Source organism: Talpa occidentalis, unplaced genomic scaffold (assembly GCF_014898055.3).
Source record: "Talpa occidentalis isolate TD23 unplaced genomic scaffold, MPIMG_talOcc4v2.1 talOcc4.7, whole genome shotgun sequence".
Lineage (NCBI taxonomy): Eukaryota > Metazoa > Chordata > Mammalia > Eulipotyphla > Talpidae > Talpa > Talpa occidentalis.
In genome coordinates this window covers 11,321,755-11,345,507 of record NW_023605083.1, presented here as the reverse complement: position 1 = coordinate 11,345,507, position 23,753 = coordinate 11,321,755, and the positions used below count along the sequence as shown (strand labels likewise).

Below are 23,753 nucleotides of genomic sequence, written 5' to 3'. Positions count from 1 at the left end.
AACTGCTGTACACAGAGAGGCAATGGAATTCAGGTTTCTGATGATGTGTGCATCTAATCTAAAAAGACCCAATGGGGGGGGCTCCCTGGTGGTACAGGGGTTAAAGACTCAGTGCTATCAAGCTATTAACCACTATGGCATGAGTTTGATCCCTGGCCAGGGAGCTAACCCACATGGTGCAGCAGATCTCATCTGTCTCGCCTTCTGCTCCCTTCAGCAGTGTATTTCAATAGATTCACCTATTCTGCTCCTCACTCTGTCTCTGGTGAATCCTCTCACTGCCCTCCCCCCACCTCTGGCCTATACCCCAGTTCTTGTATGCATAAATAAATGAAATAAATCTTTAAATAAAAAAAGACCCAAATGCTTTGGCCTATGTCACAGAACATCAAACCTGGTGAAAAGTTATTGTGTCTCCCCAAGGGCCCTGCCCATGATGGGGAAGGGGAGCAGTGAGTGGCCTGTCCTTCTCGGGTGGAGCGATGGCCTTTTATCCAGTAGCTGAGGATGGCAGCCAAGGCCAGGAGAAAAACACCATTCTCCTGAGGATTTGCAGCCTGGGTCCTTTCCTCCACATGTTTTTTCTCTGTTCAAAGTTCAGGACACCAATTCCTGTTCATTCCAGTCACAAAGTTGGCAGTTTGATCAATGATTTCCTGTGCCTTGATGATAAGTGGTTTTCCTCTTGAGGAGATAGATTTGTATCTTGAAGGTTTCAGTGCACTGTCATTTCTTTAGAATAGAATTTCATTCAAATTCGTTTCCTAACTGTGACCTGTTCTAGGGCTCTTGGCCAAAATAAATTGTGCTAATCAGCAATAACAACCATTTCAGCTATGATGGAGGCTTTAGAAATCACCTACTGCAGCTTTTCATTTCATAGATAAGGAAATGGATTCCCAGGGAGAGACGAAGGAGCATGTTCAAGATCACGTCGCCACTTCTGGCTCTTTCTACTGAAAGCACCTTTACTGAAGAGTCTGAGGATAGTATCAAGCATTTGCCTAGGATTTGTCATGTCAGAAACTTTCAACACAATATTTCAATGCTCACTAGGCTGTGGATTGTCCATAAATACAGACACTTAGAATTTTTTTAAAGATTTATTTATTTATGCATACAAGAGCTGGGGTCCAGGCCAGAGGCATGGGGGTGGTGGTGAGAGGATTCACCAGAGACAGAGTGGGGAACAGAACAGGTAGACTAATCGAAACACACTGCTGAGGGGAGCAGCGGGCGAGACAGGAGAGGTCTGCTGCGCCATATGGGCTGTTCCCTGGCCAGCCAGGAGATTGAACTCGTGCTGCAGAGGCTGCAGACTGCTTCATAAGTTGTGTCTTAACCCTTTGCACCACCAGGGAGGCCCAACACTTAGAATTTTTTAAGACTTAGTTTTGTGCATCAGCCCATTTTTTCTTTTAAAGTGGAAGCTTTGTGGTTTGTATATAGTCTCTGTTTTCAACATAAGTGTCCTTTGTGCTCACCTGCTAGAACAGGGGTTGACAAACTGCAATCTGTGGGCCCAACCAGTCCATGCCTGTTTTTGCAAATCGAGTTTTATTGGTGCACAACCAATCCTATTCACTTCCTGTTGTCTACAGTGGCAAAGTTGAGTAGCAGAGACTCACTCAGTGCCTTGTGAAAACTAAAATATATTATTAGCTCACCTTTGCAGGAAAGGTTTGCCACACCCTACTGCACAACATCTAACGAACATAGAAAAGTAACACTAAGAAAACAATCATCGATATCTTACCTTCAGGGTCTGCAGTTGATTCTCATTTTACCATTCTCATGGCTAAATATTTCAAGTGTCTGATTTCATAAGAATCAGTTCTTAACTCTTAGTGTCTTGGTGGCTAACTAAGCCACCAAGTGTGAATGGCTCTTAGATTTTGGTACTTAGTGCAAAGTTTTTTCTCTAGTTGCACTCCCACCAGCTGCATCTATACCTTGATATTCAACAACGAGACCTTGTGTTCTAATGAATTTGGTTTATTTCATGGCTCCAGGGGCCGGTTCAAGGTGGTGGTCTGTGTGCTGTCTGCAGTGACGACGTGCCTGGCCTTTGTCAAGCCTGCGATCAACAACATCTCTCTGATGTCCCTGGGGGTTCCTTGCACCGTGCTGCTCATCGCAGAGCTAAAGAGGTGTGTGTCCTTCTTGCTGCCTGCCATGTACACCTGCCCTGTGATGGGTGCACCAGCTACGCGGTCTTTTACTGCTCCTGAGCATGTGAAGGGAATTTGACTCTTCACAGAGACTCAGTTCTGACTGTTGGATTGGAAGGAGGTTTGACAATTTACGTCAGAATGTTAATAATATCATTTTCAGAAAGAAGGGAGCAGCTGTTTAGTGGATGTGATGCATCCCTACTATCAAAAACTAGCCTAGCCTGAGCACCTTGAGAACCTGATAGTTGTCTTGAACAAGTTGCCTAGCCTGGTTCTGGAGAAAAGAGAACAGATTTGTTCATAGGATAAGAATAAGGAGATAAGGAAAGTCCTAAAAAGACTATTGCAGGGGCCTCCCTGGTGGCACAAGGGGTTAAGACGCAACCTATGAAGCAATCCCCAGCCACTGCAGCATGAGTTCTATCCCTGGCCAGGGAGCTACACACATGGCGCAGCAGACCTGTCCTGACTCGCCTGCTGCTCCCCTCAGCAGTGTGTTTGGGTCAATCTGCCTGTGCTCTTCCCCACTCTGTCTCTGCTGAATCCTCTCACCCTCCACACCTCTGGCCTGTACCCCAGTTCTTGTATGCATAAATAAATAAATCTTTAAAAAAAAAAAGGCTGTTGCATTCACACAAAGAAGAAAAAAGAGGAAGGAGGCAGAAAAATGAATTTCTATATACAAGGAAACCTTAATTTCAGGTGGGCTATTGTTGATGGTGATACATCTGAGACTTTTTTCTTGTCTACAGTTATGACATTAAGCCTGCTCTATTTTTTAATTTATTTTTAATTAAAACAATTTTTTTTGGGCAACATTTTCATTTTTGTACAGTAATTGGTTTCTCCCCTCAGGTGTAATCCCCACAGTTCTCCCACCACCATACCACCTGTGAACCATCCCATAGTCCCTTGTGCTCTTCTCTCCCTATTTGGACCCCCTGCTTCCCCATCCTTTACTGTATACTACAGATCTATGGTCAGCTTGCTAGATCTGACTTTTTCTTGAGCTTTTGCTTCGTTTCTCTATATTCCACATGTAAGTAAGACCATCTGATATTTATCTTTTTCCTTCCAACTTATTTTGCTTAGCCTAATCCCCTGCAGCTCCATCCATATTGCCTTAAGTGGCATGAATTTGTCTTTTTGATTGCTGAATAATATTCCATTGAATAAACACCACAACTTTTTGATCCATTCATCTGTTTTGGGGGCATTTGGCTGGTTTCAATATCTTAAACTTGTTCTTTTTTTTTTTTAAGATTTATTTATTTATACATACAATAACTGGGATACAGGCCAGAGTTTTGGGTGGTGGGGGTGTGTGAGAGGATTCACCAGAGACAGAGTGGGGAACAGAACAGGCAGATTGACTGAAATACACTGCTGAGGGGAGCAGCAGGTGAGACAGGAGAGGTCTGCTGCACCGTGTGGGCCACCTCCCTGGCTGGGGATTGAACTTGTGCTGTAGTGGCTGCGGTGAGCTTCATAGGTTGCATCTCAACCCCTTGCACCACCAGGGAGGCCCAAGCTTGTTCTATTTACATAAGCATTTGTCTTGGACAGTTATAGACTTGGAGTTTAGGCTGGTATCCAGAAATATTTTAGTTTAGCTCCTGTGTGTACAGGACTGCCTTCTAGTCCCAACTAAAACACATCTAACCACTGTCCTTATTTCAGCACTCTTTGAAATGCTTCTTTTTCTTGGTATCCATTTTTTTAAAAAGATTTATTTTTATACAAGAACTGGGGTACAGGTCAGAGGTGCAGGAGGGTGAGAAGATTCACCAGAGACCGAGTGGGGAGCAGAACAGGCAGACTGACTGAAATACACTGCTGAGCGGAGCAGCGGGCAAGACAGGAGAGGTCTGCTGTGCCATGTGGGTATTTCTCTGGCCGTCCGGGATTTGAACCCGCACTGCAGAGGCTTCGGACAGCTTCACAGCACTGCGCTCAACCAGGGAGGTCTCTTTGTATCCGTTTTTAGAAATGCATTTTCACTCTCACCGCTGTGGACATGGAGGGTCTTGATTGAAGTCTTATGTCTATGGTCATGTGTGCGATGTGTTAAACCCAGTTTCTCTATCTTTGTTTTGAGAGGAGATACACATTGCTTTCCACTGCTTTACTTCTGGGCTTTGCTTTGATTGTCAGTAACAGCTGGCAGGGTCAAAGTTCATTGAAGAGGTATTTAAATACGCTGCCCTGTGGAGGAATGCTGTCAGGTCTTGCCTTGTTGTCTTTGAGTTATTTATGAGGACAAGGGATGTGAGAGACCCATGGCAGAGACAGGCTGAAGCCGATCCTAGAATAACAATTGTGGTAGCGAGTCCTTTCAAATGGAAAACAGATAATTGAATAAAGAGCAAAGCCTGAATTTAAAATCAATTTATTACTGATTTGTATTACTTATTAGAACTGGAAGAATTCTTAGTAATCCTGAATCTGCCTACTCACTTACACAACGCAGTGTTTACTGAGTTATTTCTCAATAAGAACCATAGATACTTAACACAGGGCAAATCAGAATCCTGTAGGAAGCTATTTGCAAGATGTTTAGCTTTGCTTATGCAAGGATTGTGATTCTGGAAATCTAAGACAGGGGCTTGGGAATCTGTGGTTTTAAAAGCCTCAAGATTCTGGTTGCTTGGGGCTGGGGTGAGGCTAGGGGCAGAGTGGAGATGTGGGGGAGCAGGCAAGGGAGGGTAATTAATGGGTACAAATTTTTTAGTTTTGCAGTGTTGGGTAAGTGCTAAATAACTTTGTGGTGATGGTTGAACAACATTGTCAATATACAAAAGTCCAGTGAACTGTACGTTTTAAGTTGTGAATGTTATGGCATGTGAAATATACCACAATAAGGCTATAAAACAAAGCAAAGCAAAGTCCCTCTGCCCCCCAAGAACATGCCCAGGTGGTTCTGTCTGATGCTACCCATAGATCTCCTCTAAAGGCACACTTCAAGTGTGAGGATACTTAGCTTTCTGGAGCATGCACATTATTTCTGGGTAGCAAATCATAATCTGTGACCCTCAGGAAATATAGAAAGAAGAATTTATAGTCTTTAATAAATAACTGGTCATCTTCTCACCTAAGAAAGTTAATACTGAGTTACAGTACTCCTGAAAAACTGTTTCATCTCAGGGAGAAAGTTTTCAACAAAGCTCATGATAAATCATTGCCCTTGGTGAAAGTGGCTCCCTTACTTTTGATCTACTCACAGCTCCCCCAGGCCCAAGGCTGGGCTGGAAATCCTTTTTGCCGCTGGAGCTGCAGGTTTGCTCTGAGCTAAGCATCTGGTTGGCAGTGACTCAGGTGTCTCTGCAGCCACAGGACAAAGAGACTTGTTTCTCTGTGTGGCTGGGTTTCCTTTTTATTATATTTATTTATAATATAAATATTATAGTTTTTGTATTGAGGCAACAATAAAGTGGTTAGGACAAATGAAAAAATTGACATTTTGTAGTGTAAATAAATTCTGCCTCACAATTGTGATCTTTAAACAGAGAAAGTAAGTAACTACAGAGGAACTAGTTTCTGTTCTGTATTTAAAATTTTGCCCCTGAAAAGCTCGTTATCACTGCAGCTAATTTGTTATCATTAATAATGAACAAAATTGCAACATAATGGGGTGCCTCCCTCTTGGGTCCATCTTTCTCCCTATTGATTATTCCCGTCATTGTCCCAACCTACTTTACTCTAGATTATCTTCAATATCAGTCGTCTCCTTCTAACAGGTCCTTCCAGTTGCCTGTAAAAACATTTGCGTTTCCCCCATCTTCTCCAACATGCAACCTGGAGCTGTCTCCAGCCAACGCGCTTTATGTCTCTTGAACGTCACAATCAAATTTCTTAATTTCTTAATTTTTTTTAACAATTTTTAAAATTTTTTACATCATTGTTCATTTTTAAACAATATTTGCTTCCCCCACCCCTGCAGGTGTAGTCTCCATAGAGTTTCCTTCCCTAAGGCACCCGTGCACCATCACCTCAGTCCCCTGTGCTCCTCCCTCGCTCCCTCTGATCCCTCTCCCTCCTCCTCCCCCCCTGCAGGATGTCTCTGGTTTATAATTGTCTGTTTTGCTGTGTTGTGTTTTGTACTGTTATTATTTTTTACACTGATGTCTTATTTGGTTCCCCTATATTCCTGCTCTAAGTGAAACCATCCGATATTTTTCTTTTTCCTTCTGGCTTATTTCACTGAGCATAATTCCTTCTTGTTCCATCCATGTTGCTGCAAATGGCATGAGTTTTTCTTTTTTGACAATCAAATTTCTTTTTTTTAAAAGATGTATTTATTTATGCATACAAGAGCTGGGGGGGGGGAGTACAGGCAGAGGTGCAAGGGGGTGAGAGGACTCACCAGAGACAGAGCAGGGAACAGAACAGGCAGACTGACTGAAGTACAGTCTGAGGGGAGCAGCGGGCTAGTCAGGAGAGGTCTGCTCTCCATGTGGGTTGCTCCCTGGCCGGCCTGGGATCAAATTCGTGCTGCAGAGGCTGTGGGTCACTTCATAGTGCTTTGCCTAACCCCTTGCGCCACCAGGAGACCTGACAATCAAATTTTTTAAAAGTTGTCTCCATCTCTTGCCTCTCATTCATTCTCTAACTCCCTCTAATGCGGTTTCTGCCCCCACTTCAATACCCGAGCCCCCCTTTCCAGGGATCACTTTTCCGTCTTTCTATATCTCATGTGCTGTTCTCTCAGCTGTTTGCACAAGCCACCCCCTGATCCTTGAGTGTTCTTCCTTTGGCTCCTGTGACACCCCCTCAGGGTTTCTGTCATTTCTGTGGCAGCTCCTTTTCTGTCTCCCACGTCAGCTCCTTATTTCCTATATACCTTGGCATGTAGGGATTCCTTAAGGTGCAATTTTTTTTAAAAGATTTATTTTTATTTATTTATACAAGCACTGGGTACAGTCAGAAGCGCAGGAGGGTGAGAGAATTCACCAGAGTCAGAGCGGGGAGCAGAACAGGCAGGAGGACCGAAGTACACTGCTGAAGGGAGCAGCGGGCGGCAGGAGAGGTCTGCGCGCCATGTGGCTGGGGTGGCTGGGGAGCAGTTGGGGATCGAACCGGCGCTGCAGAGGCTGCGGGCAGCTTTGCAACCCAGCACTCAACCACTGCGCCACCGGGGAGGCCCTTAAGGTGCAATCTTAAGGGATCTTAAGGTGCAATCTCTGCTTTTCTCCCTTTATCCTTCTCCTTAAGAGCTCGTCTACTTGACTTTAATTATTATACATACGTGACTGACTTCCAATTTTATGCCTCCAACCAGACTTTCCTTCCACTTCTACCGCTACCTGTCTGGCTGCCTTCCTGACTGCTCCACTGTGTGACAGGCATCCTGTACAACTTGTCCAAAACCAGATTCCTGCCCTGCCTTGCCAGTTTTGGTTCTTACTATTTCCAGCCGCAGTTATGGGAGTGTTACAGGGCAGCCCCGATATAAAATGGGTTGCCTGGCTGTGGGTCCTCACCCGCGCGCTTAAAAGGACTTATTAATACTCCACTGCAGACACACACAAAAGGTTAATAAAAGGTTTATTTACGGGCCTCCCTGGTGGTGCAGCGGTTGAGCGCTGGGTTGCGAGGCTGCCCGCAGCTTCTGCAGCGCCGGTTCAATCCCCGGCTGCTCCCCGACCACCGGAGGAGGGTCCCACATGGCGCGCAGACCTCTCCTGCCGCCCGCTGCTCCCCTCAGCAGTGTACTTCGGTCCTTCTGCCTGCTCTGCTCTCCCCTCTGGCTCTGGTGAATTCTCTCACCCTCCTGCGCTTCTGACTGTACCCAGTGCTTGTATAAATAAATAAATCTTTAATAATAATAAAAAAGGAAAAAAAAAAGGTTTATTTACAAGGGAAGGGGAAATGAGGAAATGTACAACTCAGGGAGAAAATAGGGAAATAAAATCTTAAATGCGTCTACCCGATCTGCCGACCTGGAAACCCAAAGGCACTCTGAGAGCTGGCCGCGAGCCGCGAGCTGGTGGAGAGCCAAAAAGGGAACCCCTCCCAAAGCCCACGTGTCTGGTTTTATACCAAACCTGGCTGCTTAACTCCACCCTCAGGTCCCAGCCACCTTCCCTTTGGTGGTGATGGGATTCGTCTCTCCCAATGTCCTGATGGCTTTGGTCTGGAGTGGGGGTGGAGTCCACAAAGCCTGTATGGAATTAGCTCAGGACATCCTTTTCCCCCAACAGGAGCACCATTTACCTAGTTGCTCAAGCCAGGATCTCGGCTTCCTCTTCCTTCCCTGAACATTCCATCTGATTACAGTTATTTTTTTATTTTTATTTATTTAGTATTTGCTGCCATTGCAATTAAGATAAAGTTCCAGATCCTTCCTTTGGCCCCTGCTTGCTGATCTCGCCCACCTGAAGCGCCCCTTCCAGCCATCTGACCTTCCAGTCCCCGGGAGCATGTAGCTCCTTCGGGCCCAGGTTCCCTCTGTCCCTTCTTTCTCCCCCTTTGGCCTGGCTGGCTTCTGCTCATCCTTCAGGCTTTTACTCAGCTGTTTATATGCTCCTATGGCGTCTCAAACTTCTCCCTTATGGCACCCTCCTGAGGGTAATTGAATTATTATTTGTGATGTTTTGTTCAGTGTCTGTGTCCTCTGCTCTGTCTGGGCCCCACGTGGGCAGGGACAGCTCCCCATGGTCACTGCCATGTCCCAGTTCCCACCTGAGGCCCAGTGAGGAAAGAGAAATGGTTTTTGGCCTGTTTTGATAAAATTCCCAGACAAGAGGATGCCTTATTGCTCTTTGCTCTTCCTTCCAAGATCTTCCCTTTTTGTCATTAGCAATGATCTGTAACGTCTCAGATAAATGCTTCTTACTGTGCTCTTAGCTATGTGTTTCTCATTAGCCTTCACTCTGAGTGCTCACTTCAGTCTTCTTATCTTTTCATTGTCCTTCCTGAACCTTCTCTCAGACCACAAGGAGACAAATTTTTATAATGATTTGGGGTCATCACCTGCCATTTACTGAAACTTGTGGTGGTGTCACATTATACAGTGACTCAACTACATTTAAAACAGACTTTTTTTTTCCTGATTATGGGAGTGAGTTTATTGTTAAGAAAAACCTTGAGAATGCTTCAAAGGGTTAAAAAGAGATGGTAGACATCCTCTTGGATTTTTCTATTATAAAATAGGGTCTTTCTATCAATAGAACCTTTGTCTTGCTTTTTTCACTTAACCTTACATTGACATTTTGACATAAACCCTGTAAAGTGGGGAAAAAAACCTAATGGAAAAACCAAACCTCAGGTTTGTACAAATAAGCTTGGCGAGTAACTTTCAGCTGGAGTCTTCCTTGTAGGCAAGAGGAAGGACAGTGGCAGCTGCACCTGGACCGGCCTCTGCAGGGCTCTCTTCCCTGCCCCGGAGCTGTGTACCCAGCTCTGCCCTGCCCCTCCCAGTGACTAACCTCCTGACAGTGACTAACCTCCTGACATTTCGCCTTTCTTGCTACTTGACAACAAACAAAACAAAACAGTAGCAAAATAATAACTTGTGCTACTTCTCCAGCATATTGCTCTCTGTTCTGGTGTGTTCCTTAAGCTAAAATTCTTTGTTTAGTTAAATTGAGTGTACACAGGTCCTCTTGTACCAGACTGACTGTCTCTATTTGTTGGTGTCTGTTTTTGTCAGTTTTTATTTTCCTTTTGAAAATGGCAAGCCAAGAGGCCTGTTTGTTTTGCTTTTATAGTGCCTGGCATCTATTTTAAGAATGTGGTACCCAATCAGTGTTGTTACTGGTGTGTTTTTTAAAATTATTTTAGTTTTTAAAATTTGTTATTGAGGTGTCATTTTTATTTTCTTTTAATTGAAGTGATGTTGCATCATAATCTTATATAAGGTTATTTCGGATGTGCCTCGTTGAAGCCCAATGATGTTTATGCTACATTACGTACAATATATATTATGTCTTTTTTTTTTAAATCTAAAGAAAATGTGTGGTCACTAGGCTCCACTGAGAATTGTCCTTTACTTTCTTTTTCTGTCTTTTTATTCAGCACACATTTGTATTTGCCTATTGTGGGAACAGGCATAGTTCCTACTCTCACAGTCTAGTTGGATATTAGATATTAAAGAAATAGTTACACGAGAAAATACATGATTCCAGCTTGGAAAAGTTTAAGGAAGGAAAATGTCAGGGCTCTAAGAGAAGGTGTGACTGGGCCGATGTTAGGAGGCGGCGGCTGAGAGAAAGTGATCTGAGAAGGCAGAGGAAGGGGCCAGGCTGGCACAAGCCCCTGAGAGAGGGAACGGCGTGTTGGCAGGTGAGCTGTTCAAAGCAGAGTGTGCTGAACGGGAAGGGGAGAACAGATACTGTTCGTTTCTTTGTTTTAGTCACCAGACAGGAATTTAGTCTCTCGTGTCAGTTTTTTGAGGGATGCATTTAACCCTCCTACAAAGGGTATTTTTTTGTTTGGAGTAGGTCTTTGGAACTGCCAACTGTTGTGTTTTCACTGGTGCCTTTGCTGATGTTTCCACCAGCCAGCTGGCATAGGCACTGGGAGTCAGGCTTTTGACACTGTTTATTTGTCCAATGAATGTGATCCCTTCTCAGGTGCAAATGTGTGTGTTTTTTTTTTTTTTTATTCTGGTTTCTTTTTTTAAGATATATTTTATTTATACAAAAACTGGGGTACAAGCCAGATGCGCGGGAGGGTGAGAGGATTCACCAGAGACAGAGAGGGGAGCAGAACAGGCAGACTGACTGAAATACATGAGGGGAGCAGCGGGCAAGACAGGAGAGGTCTGCTCGCCATGTGGGTTGCTCTGAGGCCAGCAGGGATCGAACCGGCGCCACAGAGGCTGCGGAAGCTTCACAGTGCTGTGCTCAACGGCCTGCGCCACCAGGGAGGCCCCTATTCTGGTTTCTGAATGAGATCTTGACAGACTGGGGAATGGTCCACTAAGGGAAAGAGACCCTGAGGTGGGTGGGAGTTAGACGTAACCACAGCTATCAGCTGCCTCTGTGCACGCCTCCCCAGAAAGGGAAGCCACCCACTTTATGAGCAATTGGGTAATAAGGTAAGAAAATAAAAATTGAAATTTCCTTTAGACTTTTAGGATTTGTTTCAGGAAAGCAGTTCACCGCAGTTTACATAAGAGCTCATTCCTTCACTCAGCAAGTAAACAGGAACCTGCAGGCCTGGCACTGTTCCAGGTGCTGGGATGCAGTGGGGCATGGCTTCCATGCCAGTGGGGATGGGGGATTATAAACAACAACTCAATAAATGAAACATGAAACAGAGGGGTATCATCACTACAGAAAAAATTCAAGGTGAGGGGTGATCCCTGGTGGCACAAGAGGTTAAGTCTGGGCACTATGAAGCTCTCCGCAGCCACTGCAGCAATGAGTTAGAGCTCCGGCCAGGGAAGTGACCCACATGGCACAGCAGACCTCTCCTGACTCACCCACTGCTCCCCTCAGCAGTGTATCTCAGTAGATCCTCCTGTTCTATTCCCCACTCTGTCTCTGGTGAATCCTCTCACCGCCCCATCTGCACCTCTAGCCTATACCCCAGTTATTGAATGCATAAATAAATAAAGTAAATCTTAAAAAAAAAATTAAAGATGGGAAGAGATGAGAAGGAAGGTGTCTCAGAGGCTAGAACTAGGTGGTACAGTTGCAGTTGTTAAAAATAGTGGTCAGGAAAGGACTTACTGAATGACATTTGAGCAAATATGTAGCTGGTGATTCATGTAGAGATCTAAGAAAGAACATTCCAGGTGGGAGAAATTCAATTCTGTGGAGAAACTTGTCTGGGCTATTTGAGGGTTGGCCAGGGTTCTCTGGGGTTTGATGAGCAGAGGCAGTGAGAGGAGAACAGGCTGGAGAAGAGGTGGAGAGCAAAGGAAAAGCTAGTGCCTGTGGGGCTTCAGGCCACTGGGAGTGCTTAAAGGGAAAATGTGGGAGGCTTTTGAGTGGAGTGTTGAGAGTTGATTGAAGGAGCAAGGGCAGACGGAGGTGATTGCCATAATTCAGACAAGAGATGATGATGGCTTGGACCCAACAGAGGTGGTAGGAAGAGGTCGGATTTGGCATGTTTCGGAAGCTAGTGCTGATGGACTAGATTTGTGGTGTGTGAGAAAGAAAACAATGAATCCAAGATTCTTGACTTGAGCTTTGGAAAGCATGGAATGCATGTTTCCTGCCAGGGCTGGGAGAAGATAAGGTTCTGGGCAGGGTGGAAGATTAGGAGTTAGTTATGGACACGAGAAACTTAGATCTAAATTAGGTGTCAAGTGGCTATGTAAGAAGGTCATTGGTTATGTGAGTATGGAGTTAGGGGAGAGGCCTGGTTGGAAGTTTGACTTTGTGAGTTACCTGTACACACACAGTGTCTACCACCGTGAGCATGTGTGACGGCTCCAAGTACCAAAGGGTTGCAGAGATGTGAGGAACCACAGCAGTGGCCAGCAGAATAGGTGAAAACCAGAACTGATGGCGAGTTTCTCTCTGGATCTCCATGCAGGTGTGACAACGTGCGTGTATTTAAGCTGGGCCTCTTCTCAGGCCTCTGGTGGACCCTTGCTCTCTTCTGCTGGATCAGTGACCGAGCCTTTTGTGAGCTGTTGTCATCCTTCCACTTTCCCTACCTGCACTGTGTGTGGTAAGTCCCTGGAAGGGGGAGGTGAGTGGCAGAGAGGCAGGTGTCTGTACCTGAGTCAGACACAGGGGACGTAGCAGAAACTGAATGTCCCTCTCCTCACATGGACTGTCAGATGTCTCAGAAGCCAGAGGAAGTGTGGTGGAAAGCAGAAATGGCTCCAGGGAGCAGGCTCTGCCAGCACAAGAAGACTGAATTGTTTCTGTCAAGTCTGTGGTCTCTTACCTCTAGCTCCATTATGAAAGCAAAAAGGAGCTTGCAAACTGAGTCTGTAGCTAGATCTCTAGGGTGGGGAGGGCTTGATATGATATGGGGACAAGGATGGTCCTGTAGACATGAGTGACCAGGTGAAAACCTGGGCTTCATAGGTCACCTGGGGACTGTCACACCTGTTCATTTTACAGGTGGAGACAGAAACCCAGAGTAGTAATATCAATTGTTCTGGATGACGAGCAGGTGGTGGAATGGCCTGCGGTATCTTACTCTCAGAAAGCTGAGTAGGAAATCAAGTGGCTTCCTTCCAAGGAATTGCTTCAGCTCCAAACCTGGAGTTATTTTTCCCTCTCTGTCCTCCAGGACTTCTGATTGCAAAAGATAGCAAGAAGCAAGACAGACCTGCTTAAGAATGTGCCTGATAAATTGAGAACATCTGGGTGGAATTCTAGTGTTAAAAAGTTGGAAACATTTTTTTTTTTAATTTTATTTTTATTTATACACGAGCTGGGGTACAGGCCAGAGTCGCAGGAGGGTGAGAGGCTTCACCAGAGACAGAGCAGGGAGTAGAACAGGCAGATGGACCGAAAGCACTGCTGAGGGGCGCAGCGGGCAAGACAGGAGAAGTCTGCCTCGCCTTGGGGGATTCTTCCTGGCCGGCCGGGAATTGAACCGGCGCTGCAGAGGCTGTGGACAACTTCACAGAGCTGCACTCAACCCTCTGTGCCACCGGGGAGGCCCAAAAAGTTGGAAACATTTTGATAGACCCAGATTCAGAAGCTTGATTTCTCTCAGGAGATGCCTCAACTCTACGAGTCTAAGGCACGTTCTGGAGCAGGTTCCAGAAAGCGGGTTGAGAGGAGATACCACATCAGAGTCATGGCTGCCATTGTCAGCCTCCCCACGGGCCTCTCCCAGGTGTCTCTACTTGTCTCTCCAACAGGTGTTTCCTTTCCTTCTCCTTCCCAGCAGCACCAGGGTGCAAGTCAGGCTGCAGAAGCAAGGGTCTCCTCTCTCTTGATTCTACTTTGAAAAAACAAAAATGGCATCATTCCATAGATGATGCAAACTGATCCCTTTAAAGTTTAAACCAAATAGTATATCACGGGCAACTTTTCTTACCAATGCACATATATTATATTCATTTTTTTTTAATGTCCAGTGAATGCTTTATAATATGAATGCTTTAACTAGCCTCTCTATTCATGGATCTTATAGTTATTTCTAATATTTACTTTGCAAGCAATTGGCAAAGTAAATTTGCATTTATTAACATGCCTGAATATTTCTTTGGGTTAAATTGTAATATATATTGTCAAGTCCAGAGAGATTATATCAATTAAGACTTCTTGCTAAAGTCTATAAAGCAGTGCCTTTCACACACACTGTCACATTATTATTAGGTATTATTAACTCTTTTAAATCTTTACTAACCTGATGAAAAAATTGTCCTTTGTTTTTTTTGTTTCTTTTTAAAAATCAGTGTTGGGCATTTTTATAAATGTGAATTGGTTATATACTTCCTCTTTTGAAATGTGCCTTTTGCCTTTCTTTGTCTTCCCTGCGGGGTGTTTCTATTTAAAAAAAAAAAAATTTGTCCAGCACATAGCTCCTGGCACATATCAGACAGTCATTACTGTAGCATAACAACATGCTGTTTATTATGCAAATTTGCAACATTTTCAGAATTACAGAGAATGAGGCACTGAAGCTCTGTGTAGCTGACATCTAGCTTCAGTAATTATCTGCCTAAGCCAATCTTGTTTATGCCACCATCACCCACACCACCCCCACACCAATTACTTTAAGGCCAATCCCAGACATGCTATGAAATGATTACATTTTTAGGGTTCTTTGTAACACAGGGAACTGAACTCTTTGTCATAGGACACAAATACTCCCTCCCTCCCAGTTTTCCATTTGTCTTGTAGTACATTTATGACATTTTTGTACCACACTGGTTTTATTTTATTTTTTTAAATTTAATTTAATTATATATATATTATATAATTCTTCCTTTACAACACTGGTTTTATTTTATTTTTTTTAAAGATTTATTTATTTATTATTTATACAAGCACTGGGTACAGTCAGAAGTGCGGGAGGGTGAGAGAATTCACCAGAGCCAGAAGCAGAGCAGGCAGAAGGACCGAAGTACACTGCTGAGGGGAGCAGCGGGCGGCAGGAGAGGTCTGCGCGCCATGTGGGACCCTCCTCCAGTGGCGGGAGCAGCCGGGGATCGAACCGGCGCTGCAGAGGCTGCGGGCAGCTTCGCAACCCAGCGCTCAACTGCTGCGCCACCGGGGAGGCCCTACGACACTGGTTTTAAACATCCATGTTCTCACATCTGTCAGTCTTGTCCTTGAGGGTTTTTTTTCTCCCTTTACATACATTACAGAACAGGCCTCCCCTGTCATAGGGAGGCAGGCGGACGGCCCCGTCAGAACCGTCTCCCCTGCTTATGGCTGTGAGCACTTGTGGCTGTGCCTCAGAATGACTTTCATCGCTTTCCCCTTCAGACTTGTGAGCATTGTAACATTGTAAGAAAGGCCCTTCCACTAAAGTTTATAAAAATATTTTCCGAGACTATGTTTTAAAAATATTTTTAAAATCCTTCATCTTAAATTAAGATCCAGTCTTAAATAAGGCATAAAGATATATGTATACACACACATTTATTTATTTTTAATTTATTTTAATTTATTTTATTTTTTAAAGATTTATTTTATTATATAAGAACCGAGGTACAGGCCAGATTCGCGGGAGGGTGAGAGGATTCACCAGAGACAGAGTGGGAAACAGAATAGGCAGACTGACGAAATACTGCTGAGGGGAGCAGTGGGCGAGACAGGAGAGGTCTGCCATGCCATTTGGGACCCTCACCGGCCGATGGGGATCTAACCGGTGCTGCAGAGGCTGCAGACAGCTTCACAGCACGGCGCTCAACCACCTGCGCCATCAGGGGAAGCCCCACACATATATTTATATCTATAGTTCGGTCTTAAAGAAAGAAGATACAAAACTGTCTCTATATAAATGTTGATATATCTCTCTCTATATATATATACATATACACACATATGTATATACACACATATATATGCCTTAAATGATCCCTTGCTTGATAAAAATTAGTATTACAACTTTTTATAGGCACAGTACAGATAAAAGAGAGTTCCCCTACTGAAGTGCAGAAGCAATTTCATCAGTATAATGAAAATGATTCCTCACGAAGTCTATAAAATATGTGGAAGCCATGGTTAAGATGAGAAGGGCTAGGCTCTGGGTCACTTCCCAGCTCACCTGTGAACCCAGAACTCAGTTCTGGTAGATCCCTAAAGGCATTTGTGTCTTTGTTCCTTTATTAAGCCAGAGTAGTTTCAAGTCTTTTAAAACAGGGGCTGTTACTCCAGATTTATTGTTCTCCTGCTGTACTAGACTGTTGGTCAGATTCACCCCTTCCTAATTAGAAGAGGCCCTGGCCTGGATGACTGCTGGCCTGGCAAAGTGGGTCAGCCCAGAGGGAGAGCAGGCCAACCCCTGGCGGTCTGCCCCTGCTGGGCCTCACCTCTCTGTTCCTTTGCAGGCACATCCTCATCTGCCTGGCGTCCTACCTGGGCTGCGTGTGCTTTGCCTACTTTGATGCTGCCTCTGAGATCCCCGAGCAAGGCCCGGTCATCAAGTTCTGGCCCAGTGAGAAATGGGCCTTCATCGGGGTCCCCTATGTGTCTCTCCTGTGCGCCAACAAGAAGTCACCAGTGAAGATCACGTGATGGCAGGGTGGAGCTGGTTCTCTGCCTGTTTTCCCTCCTGTACTGGGCTTTCTTTGCCAGCAGAGACAGTCGGGGGGGTGCAGAGTCGGGGGGTGGGGGTCTGTCTTTTAAAAATTCTGTTCCCTTGGGCTCTATGTAGTGTATGTGTGGACCGCCAGGGCCCTGCTGTGTGTGAGAACTGAGGGTCCTTCCCTTTCCCAGAGACTGGATGTGTGGGGCTGAGGGGCACCTGCTGCATCGCCGTGTCACTCCCAGGTGCTGTGGCTTGTTGGACTGTCTCCTTCCGACAATGGCAGGGCATTCCCATGGGGAATCCCGTGGTGCCTATTGCCTCACTTCCTGGGGAGAGTTTGCCTGCTGCAGATCCCACCATTTCCACCCACTCTTTGAAGGGGTCCCCTGTTGACAGACAGACACTACATCAGATGAGACCGTCGGACTGTCTGATGGTAGAGGCCCGATGTCCTGATTTGGGGCAACCTCTCTTAAAACAAAAGCAAGCAAATGAAGCATCCCTGGGATCCTGGCTTGGAGGCAAGTTCTCTACTTCCTGCTCTCGGCAACCTTGGTCTCGTGTGTCTGTGAAGCAGTTCAGCGCCACATCCGCCGAGAGATGGAGACTTGCCTTCAGGTGAGGGTGAGACTGGTGAGAAAAACCCTCTGTGGCAAACACACAATCCACTTAGGCCATTCTTGAACATGAGCACAGCTTTTAAATGTCATCTGCCCACCTGCCCAGCCCAGTAGCCTCAAACATACAGAGAAAAATAGCTAGGCTGGGAGAGTCCCATCCAGACCTCGCTGTACTGCCTGAGCTCTGTGAGTTTGCCAAAGGGCATGTTACATTTGTGCTATGGATCCTGGCTCAAAATTTGGAGCAAACATGACATTTTTTTCTCATTTAAAGCCTTCTTATACTCTCTTCTCCTGGAAATTATCCTCAAGAATCTACCCTCTTCTTTCTCTGGTATGTGCTATGGGAATAACACCCATGTTCTCATTGTATGAGGGGCCTCCTGTGATTTCTCTGAGCATTGGACTGCTCGCTTTTCTCAAGTGCTGGCCATCACCACACTGGCTGCTTTGGGTCGAGGGTGCGGCACTGCAAATCTGTTGCCTTCTGTGTTTTCCTGACCTAAAGTGACACTGGTTATAACTAATCTCCCCTTCATTGGGCTGAATGGAAGACTCTAAATAGTCTTTAAGGTGTGAGGTGGGAGCTGATGAACTCAGGGATATTCACTGTAACTCAGGCATCTCCTGCTTAGCAAGGAGAGCAGGGCACATAGTCCCTCTTGAGTGGACACTATCCTGAGCGTATCAGGTCTGTGTCCCTAAGAGCTGGGCGGCAGCAGCTCTGGGCCTGTCCCAAGAGCTCTTATTCTGGTTAGGATTTGTACCAGATCTAAGGTGAAAAGTCCAATAAGTAACTGAATTTAGAGGTTAAAAAATTATGACTTTATTCTACTTCTGTGGTCCTGAAATTATTTTAATAGCAGAACACTGCTTGCAGTAAGAAATTCTATGGAACCCTAATATTTGAGATGCATTTTTTTTTATTAGTTTACATTTGTTTTCAGGTTCTACTTAGAACATTTCCTTAATAATAGATCAGCTAGTGAAATGCAAATTAACAAATTGGTGGTTTCCAAGGCAGATACATTTGATTTTGAAAGCATATACTTGTTACTATTCTATAGTTTAAAATATGTTTTAAGAATGATATTTCAATTAGATATTTGTGAACCTTCTAATGTTACCCCTTTGAGACCTAGGTGCAGCAGAATTTTTTAAAACTGCTGCTAATTCTTCTGGGTGTCAAGTCTGGAATATTTGAAAGGGGAATGTGAGACTGTCCTCACTTTGGGTTGACTTACCAGGCATGGATTTTGGTCTCATTCTTTCTGCTGTATCAACATGTGCCCAGCTAGATGTTTGATGTATTTTGAGCTCAGTTGTCTTTGTGTGGATGTGGAGATGAGAAGCAGAATGCAGAAGTGGGTGGTGTGTGTGAGGCTTAATTTCTGTCTTGAGGGTTCCTCTGATGGGGGCATTGTCCCAACAGTGAAGGAGAGACCTGCTCTCCCCATCAGGCAAGTGGGGAACACTACCTGCACCCCCCTAAGCTTTTGACCTAGGCTCTTTCAGAGTCTCTTGAGTGTCCTTCAGGAATGGGGATAAACTGTGACTGTTGGAAATGGGGAAGTAAATGCCCTGACTCACCGGCTTATTTCCATCCCTACTATAAGAAACACCACTGAGTTAGGATGTCAGAAGGAATTTTTGATAAGAAAAACCTAATGTCCTTCTAGAGTCTGGTTTTAATGAGATGAGGACTGGGAAAGAAGTGCCGATGGGCTATATATGAGGAAGACAGAACATTACTCGCCTTTGGACCAGAAATCATTATAGCTTGCCAGTGTGGGATAGTAAATCAAGAGGACAAGAACATACCGATCTTATTTTAAGTTAGTTTTATGGCATCGTTCGTGTTTATATTTATAATGCTTTTATTAGCACTACATACTCTTTAAAGAAATTTGGGAAACATAGAAAAGCTGATGAAGAAGAAAAAAACCATCTATATTTCTATGACACCCAAAGACAAACATTGTTAATATTTTGGTGTATTTCCTTTTTGTCTTCTTTTTTGTTTCCCTAATATACTTGTACATAGATGCCTTCTAGAAATGACCATTTGTAGAGATGGCAGTTTTTTAGCTTGACTGGATTGCTGATACCGGTTGTTGATTTTTTTTATGGAGAACGGGTTTTGAAATACACTCGAATTAGCTACACGTTTGTGCTAATCACTCGATTCTGACCTACTACTGAGTCTTAACTTTTTCATTGAGCTGGACATGAATGGACTCTAAGAAATCATGAAATGAATTCTACTTTTTTATTTTCTTCTGCACTTGGAATCATGGGAAATAGCTGTTAAATTTATATCTCTACAGGTTTTGATGTCTTCAGATTTAAAAAAACAAATAGCTTGTCCCATTAATTCATGTGCAATCAACAGTCTTCCCATAAGGCAGAGGAGTAGAGACTTGACATGTTGGAGTTAGGTTATGGTGGTTACCTGGCTATCAGATTTTTGTTCTGTTTAGAATATCCCCAATAACTATACCCAGCAGGAACTGGATTTAAGATATTAAAAAGCATTAATGTTACCAATGATTATTTATGTCAGCGATTCTGGTTTTATAGTGTTTGATTGATTATTGATTTTTAGAAAAAGAATATTTTTCTTCCCTTTAGGATTCTATTATTATAATGCAAGTGCTCCAGTGAACATATTGAATGTTTGGGGGAGGGGATACTGGAATCTTTTGGGAATGGATTGCATTTTGGGGTGACTGAGCCGGTCCCTCTGAAGACTGCCTAAAACATGAATTATCAAAAATCAAAGGTGTTCTCTTGGGGGACAAAACTTGAGTTTGTCAAATACAGGCTTTGTAAAAATACTGCCACCTGTTCTGTTTATTGGATTTCTCAGGTGTGTAAAAGCATCTCTCTCCGGTTCTCCACGCTTCCTCTGGCGGAGGCTCCAGGACTGGGATTTGAGCCTTCCCTGGCGCTCTATCTCTCAGGGCTGACATGGAACCATCTCTGGGGACAGGTGAGGGCAGAAGCTTGCCCAACCAGAGCCCCTTCCCCTCAAATGAACTCAGAACCTTTCCTAGCCAGCTCTTTGCTGAGTGTTGACATTCCAACTGGCTAAAGAGAAGTCTCGGGCCAGGGAGGGCGTCTCCGTGGACTTTGTAGATGTCATTCTCCTACAGACTTTTTTAAAAAAATGGCCCCTACTCCAAGGGACTGTGAGTTTGATTTGTATCTTCATTATATGTTAAACCAGGTTTAAGACTATTTTATAATCACAATATGTAACCAGAGAAAACATAGTATTTCCAGATATATTCTGTGTTTTATACCTTCCACATTATCTAGGGGTTTCGTATAAGGGTGACTGTGGTAGCATTTAATCTCCGTTGCTTTGGGAGTGATTTAAGACATTTTGAAATGGAGCTTTTGCACTTTATTCTCTTTTCTGTGAACTGATTATGTTTGATATTAAAGCCATAAGTGGCATTTTCTGTGAATGACTATGTTTATGTCTGGGTTTATTTCTGAAACAAAATATCTGCAGTGAAAAATGCATTTCATGGACTCAAGAGTGAAACATGTTTTCCTAAATTTATTTATTAATGAATTTGGATATCACTGTTAATGAATATACTTAAAATTAGTATAATTCATTTTCTGGTTTCTTCTCAGCTGTGACATCAATACACCTAAATATTCCCAGGATAAAGGGCCTAAAGGTAGTTCATTAGAATTTCAGCCATCATGTCTTATGTATATAAATTTCTCAATTATAGAAAACATTTCCCCTTTGCTGGATTTCATTCAGTCACAGGATGGAAGATCAGATAGCATTTTATTTATTTATTTTTAAAAAATTAAAAAAAAAATTTTTTTATACGGGCATGTTTTATTTATTTATTTGTTTGTTTTGTTTATACATGCACTGGGTACAGTCAGAAGCACGGGAGGGTGAGAGAATTCACCAGAGCCAGAGCTGGGAGCAGAGCAGGCAGAAGGACCGAAGTACACTGCTGAGGGGAGCAGCGGGCGGCAGAAGAGGTCTGCGCGCCATGTGGGACCCTCCTCAGGTGGCTGGGGAGCAGCCGGGGATCGAACCGGCGCTGCAGAGGCTGAGGGCAGCTTCACAACCCAGTGCTCAACAGCTGCGCCACCAGGGAGGCCCCAGATAGCGTTTTAAAATAGTAAAGGACTTTAGCAGGAAAGATCTGTGTCTACTGACTTTTCTTAGTTTTATTAAAGGATTATAGGCCATCGTATGTAAAATAATAATGACTGGCAGAGAACAAAGACTGGGTAAGCATAATCTGTGTCAATACAGTGTGTTTTAGACTTTCCTGAAGGGATGGGGGGGCATGGCCACAGCTCTGACAATCTGATGGAAGCAGTAGGTCATCAACTAGGCAAATGCCCTACCCATACACTTTTCTGGGCCTTTAAATGTCCCTGAAGCCACCCAGGTAGAGTTCCTGCGTGACAGGATGCTGGCAGGATTCAAATCCTTCCTGGTGCTGAAAGTGGTTATCTCCAGGGCTCTGTTTTCCCCTCCCTCAAAGACCAGTGTGTAGTCCCCTTCTCCTGGAAGGATTTTACTTTGTGAGGGACGAGAGGGGACAGGTGGAAGAGCTAGGAACCTAATCTCAGGAGTGCCCATCTTGCTGGGAGCCTACATCTTCCTCACCGCCTCTGTCCTGGCTTGTGCCTCAGACATTTCTTACCTGGGAGCCTGGCTCTGCCACACTGTTCTACTTTTGTATTGTTGAAATTTTCCATGATAATAATAAAAAAATTAAATAGGGTGTATGGGCTTTTGCCCTCCATTCTCCTCCAGTCTCACCTTCAGGGCTGGCGGTCCCTCTCTTAGCTTACAGTGATCCTTGCCTTTAGCAAACTGTCTCTGTCCCACTCCAGGCCTGGCCACAGCCAGTGTACCTGGGAAATCTTTTCTTTGGGCATTAACCACAAAAAGGGGAAGATCAGTCTGGCGTGGGCTTTTGTTGGTTTATTTTACATTTCCCTTTAAAGCAAGACATTTGCTTTCAGTTGCTTTCATAGTTGAGAGCAGAGGCCCTACCATTAAAAAAACGTGACATAGCAATGGTCGGTAGAGTTAATTTTTGTATTAGGGCAGGTGAAGGGAAAATGGCTGACGGCAAGACCAAGAGTATGAAGTGAGAGAAAGCTCAGTGGCGATGATGACATTCACGGGAGAAGGACACTGGCCAGCGAACAAAGAGTCGAAGCCGCTGGGTAGGCGGGACCTGGAGGGAGTCGTGGAGTTTTATCGCCATCTTGTGGCCTTGTACGGCCTAGCTAGCAGTAGCACAAAAGAAGCTCTTGGCAATGCTCATCATCTCTTTGTCCACAGACTCCCAGAAATTATGCAAGCTCCTTCTGGGTCCAAGTATGTTTCCCTGAATTTATTTATTTTTTTCAAAGATTTATTTATTTATGCATACAAGAACCGGGGTACAGGCCAGAGGTGTGGGGGGTGAGAGGATTCACCAGAGACAGAGGGGGGGACAGAACAGGCAGTCTGACTGAAACACACTGCTGAGGGGAGCAGCGGGCGGGACAGGAGAGGTCTGCTGCGCCTTGTGGGTAGCTCCCTGGCTGGCTGGGGATCGAACTCGTGCTGCTGTGGCTGCAGATAGCTTCATAGGTTGCATCTTAACCCCTTGCGCCACCAGGGATGCCCCTTCCCTGAATTTCTTTCAAGCATCTCTCTGCATGGGGCTCCACCCTCATAAACTCCTGTAAACCCGATGACCTCCCAAAGGCTCTACCTTCAAAACCATTACACTGGGTGCTAGGGATCAAACATATGAACACATGACTGACTGAGGCTCAGTGGTGAAGTCACTTGTGGACATGTACCTGGTACCTGGTGGAGGCAGGATGTCAGGCTTCACTGCTTCTACCCAGTGTCCACTGTATTCTTGGATGTGCACACCTCTTTCAGATTGGGTGGAAGTTTCTTGTGGCTGTGGTAACAAATTACTATGAGTGAGGTGGTTTATTTATATGTTTTACATTTATTTATTTTCTGACATTGTTGCTAATTTTTGTACAGTATTTGATTTCTCCTCTCGTGTAGTTCCCATAGTTCTCCTTCTACCATATTACCGTGAGCCATCACCACAGTGCCTGGTGCTCTGCCCTCCCCTGTTTGATCCTCTCCCTCACCCTCCCCTGCTGTATGCCTCAGATCTTTGGTCAGCTTGCAATTTTTGTCTTTTTCCTTCCCTTGGCCACTCAGCGCTCAAAAAAGATAAAATGCCATTTGCAGCAACTGGGATAGAGCTGGGAGGGATTATGCTAAGGAAAATAAGTCAGAAGGCAAAAGTTAAATATTGGAATT

The 23,753-nt window shown here is 44.5% G+C and overlaps 1 protein-coding gene across 1 annotated transcript in view; it reads left to right on the top strand.

Moving 5' to 3' along the window:
- The window catches only part of ACER2 (alkaline ceramidase 2), a 38,474-nt gene extending 17,259 nt beyond the window's left edge, over positions 1-21,215 (top strand). Inside the window, exons 4-6 of the mRNA XM_037492398.2 lie at positions 2,013-2,150; positions 12,663-12,800; positions 16,597-21,215. Of these exons, the coding sequence (XP_037348295.1) occupies positions 2,013-2,150; positions 12,663-12,800; positions 16,597-16,783 (463 nt within the window). The 3' untranslated portion in view covers positions 16,784-21,215. The remainder of the gene's footprint in view (positions 1-2,012; positions 2,151-12,662; positions 12,801-16,596) is intronic.
- Positions 21,216-23,753: the final 2,538 nt, after the last annotated feature.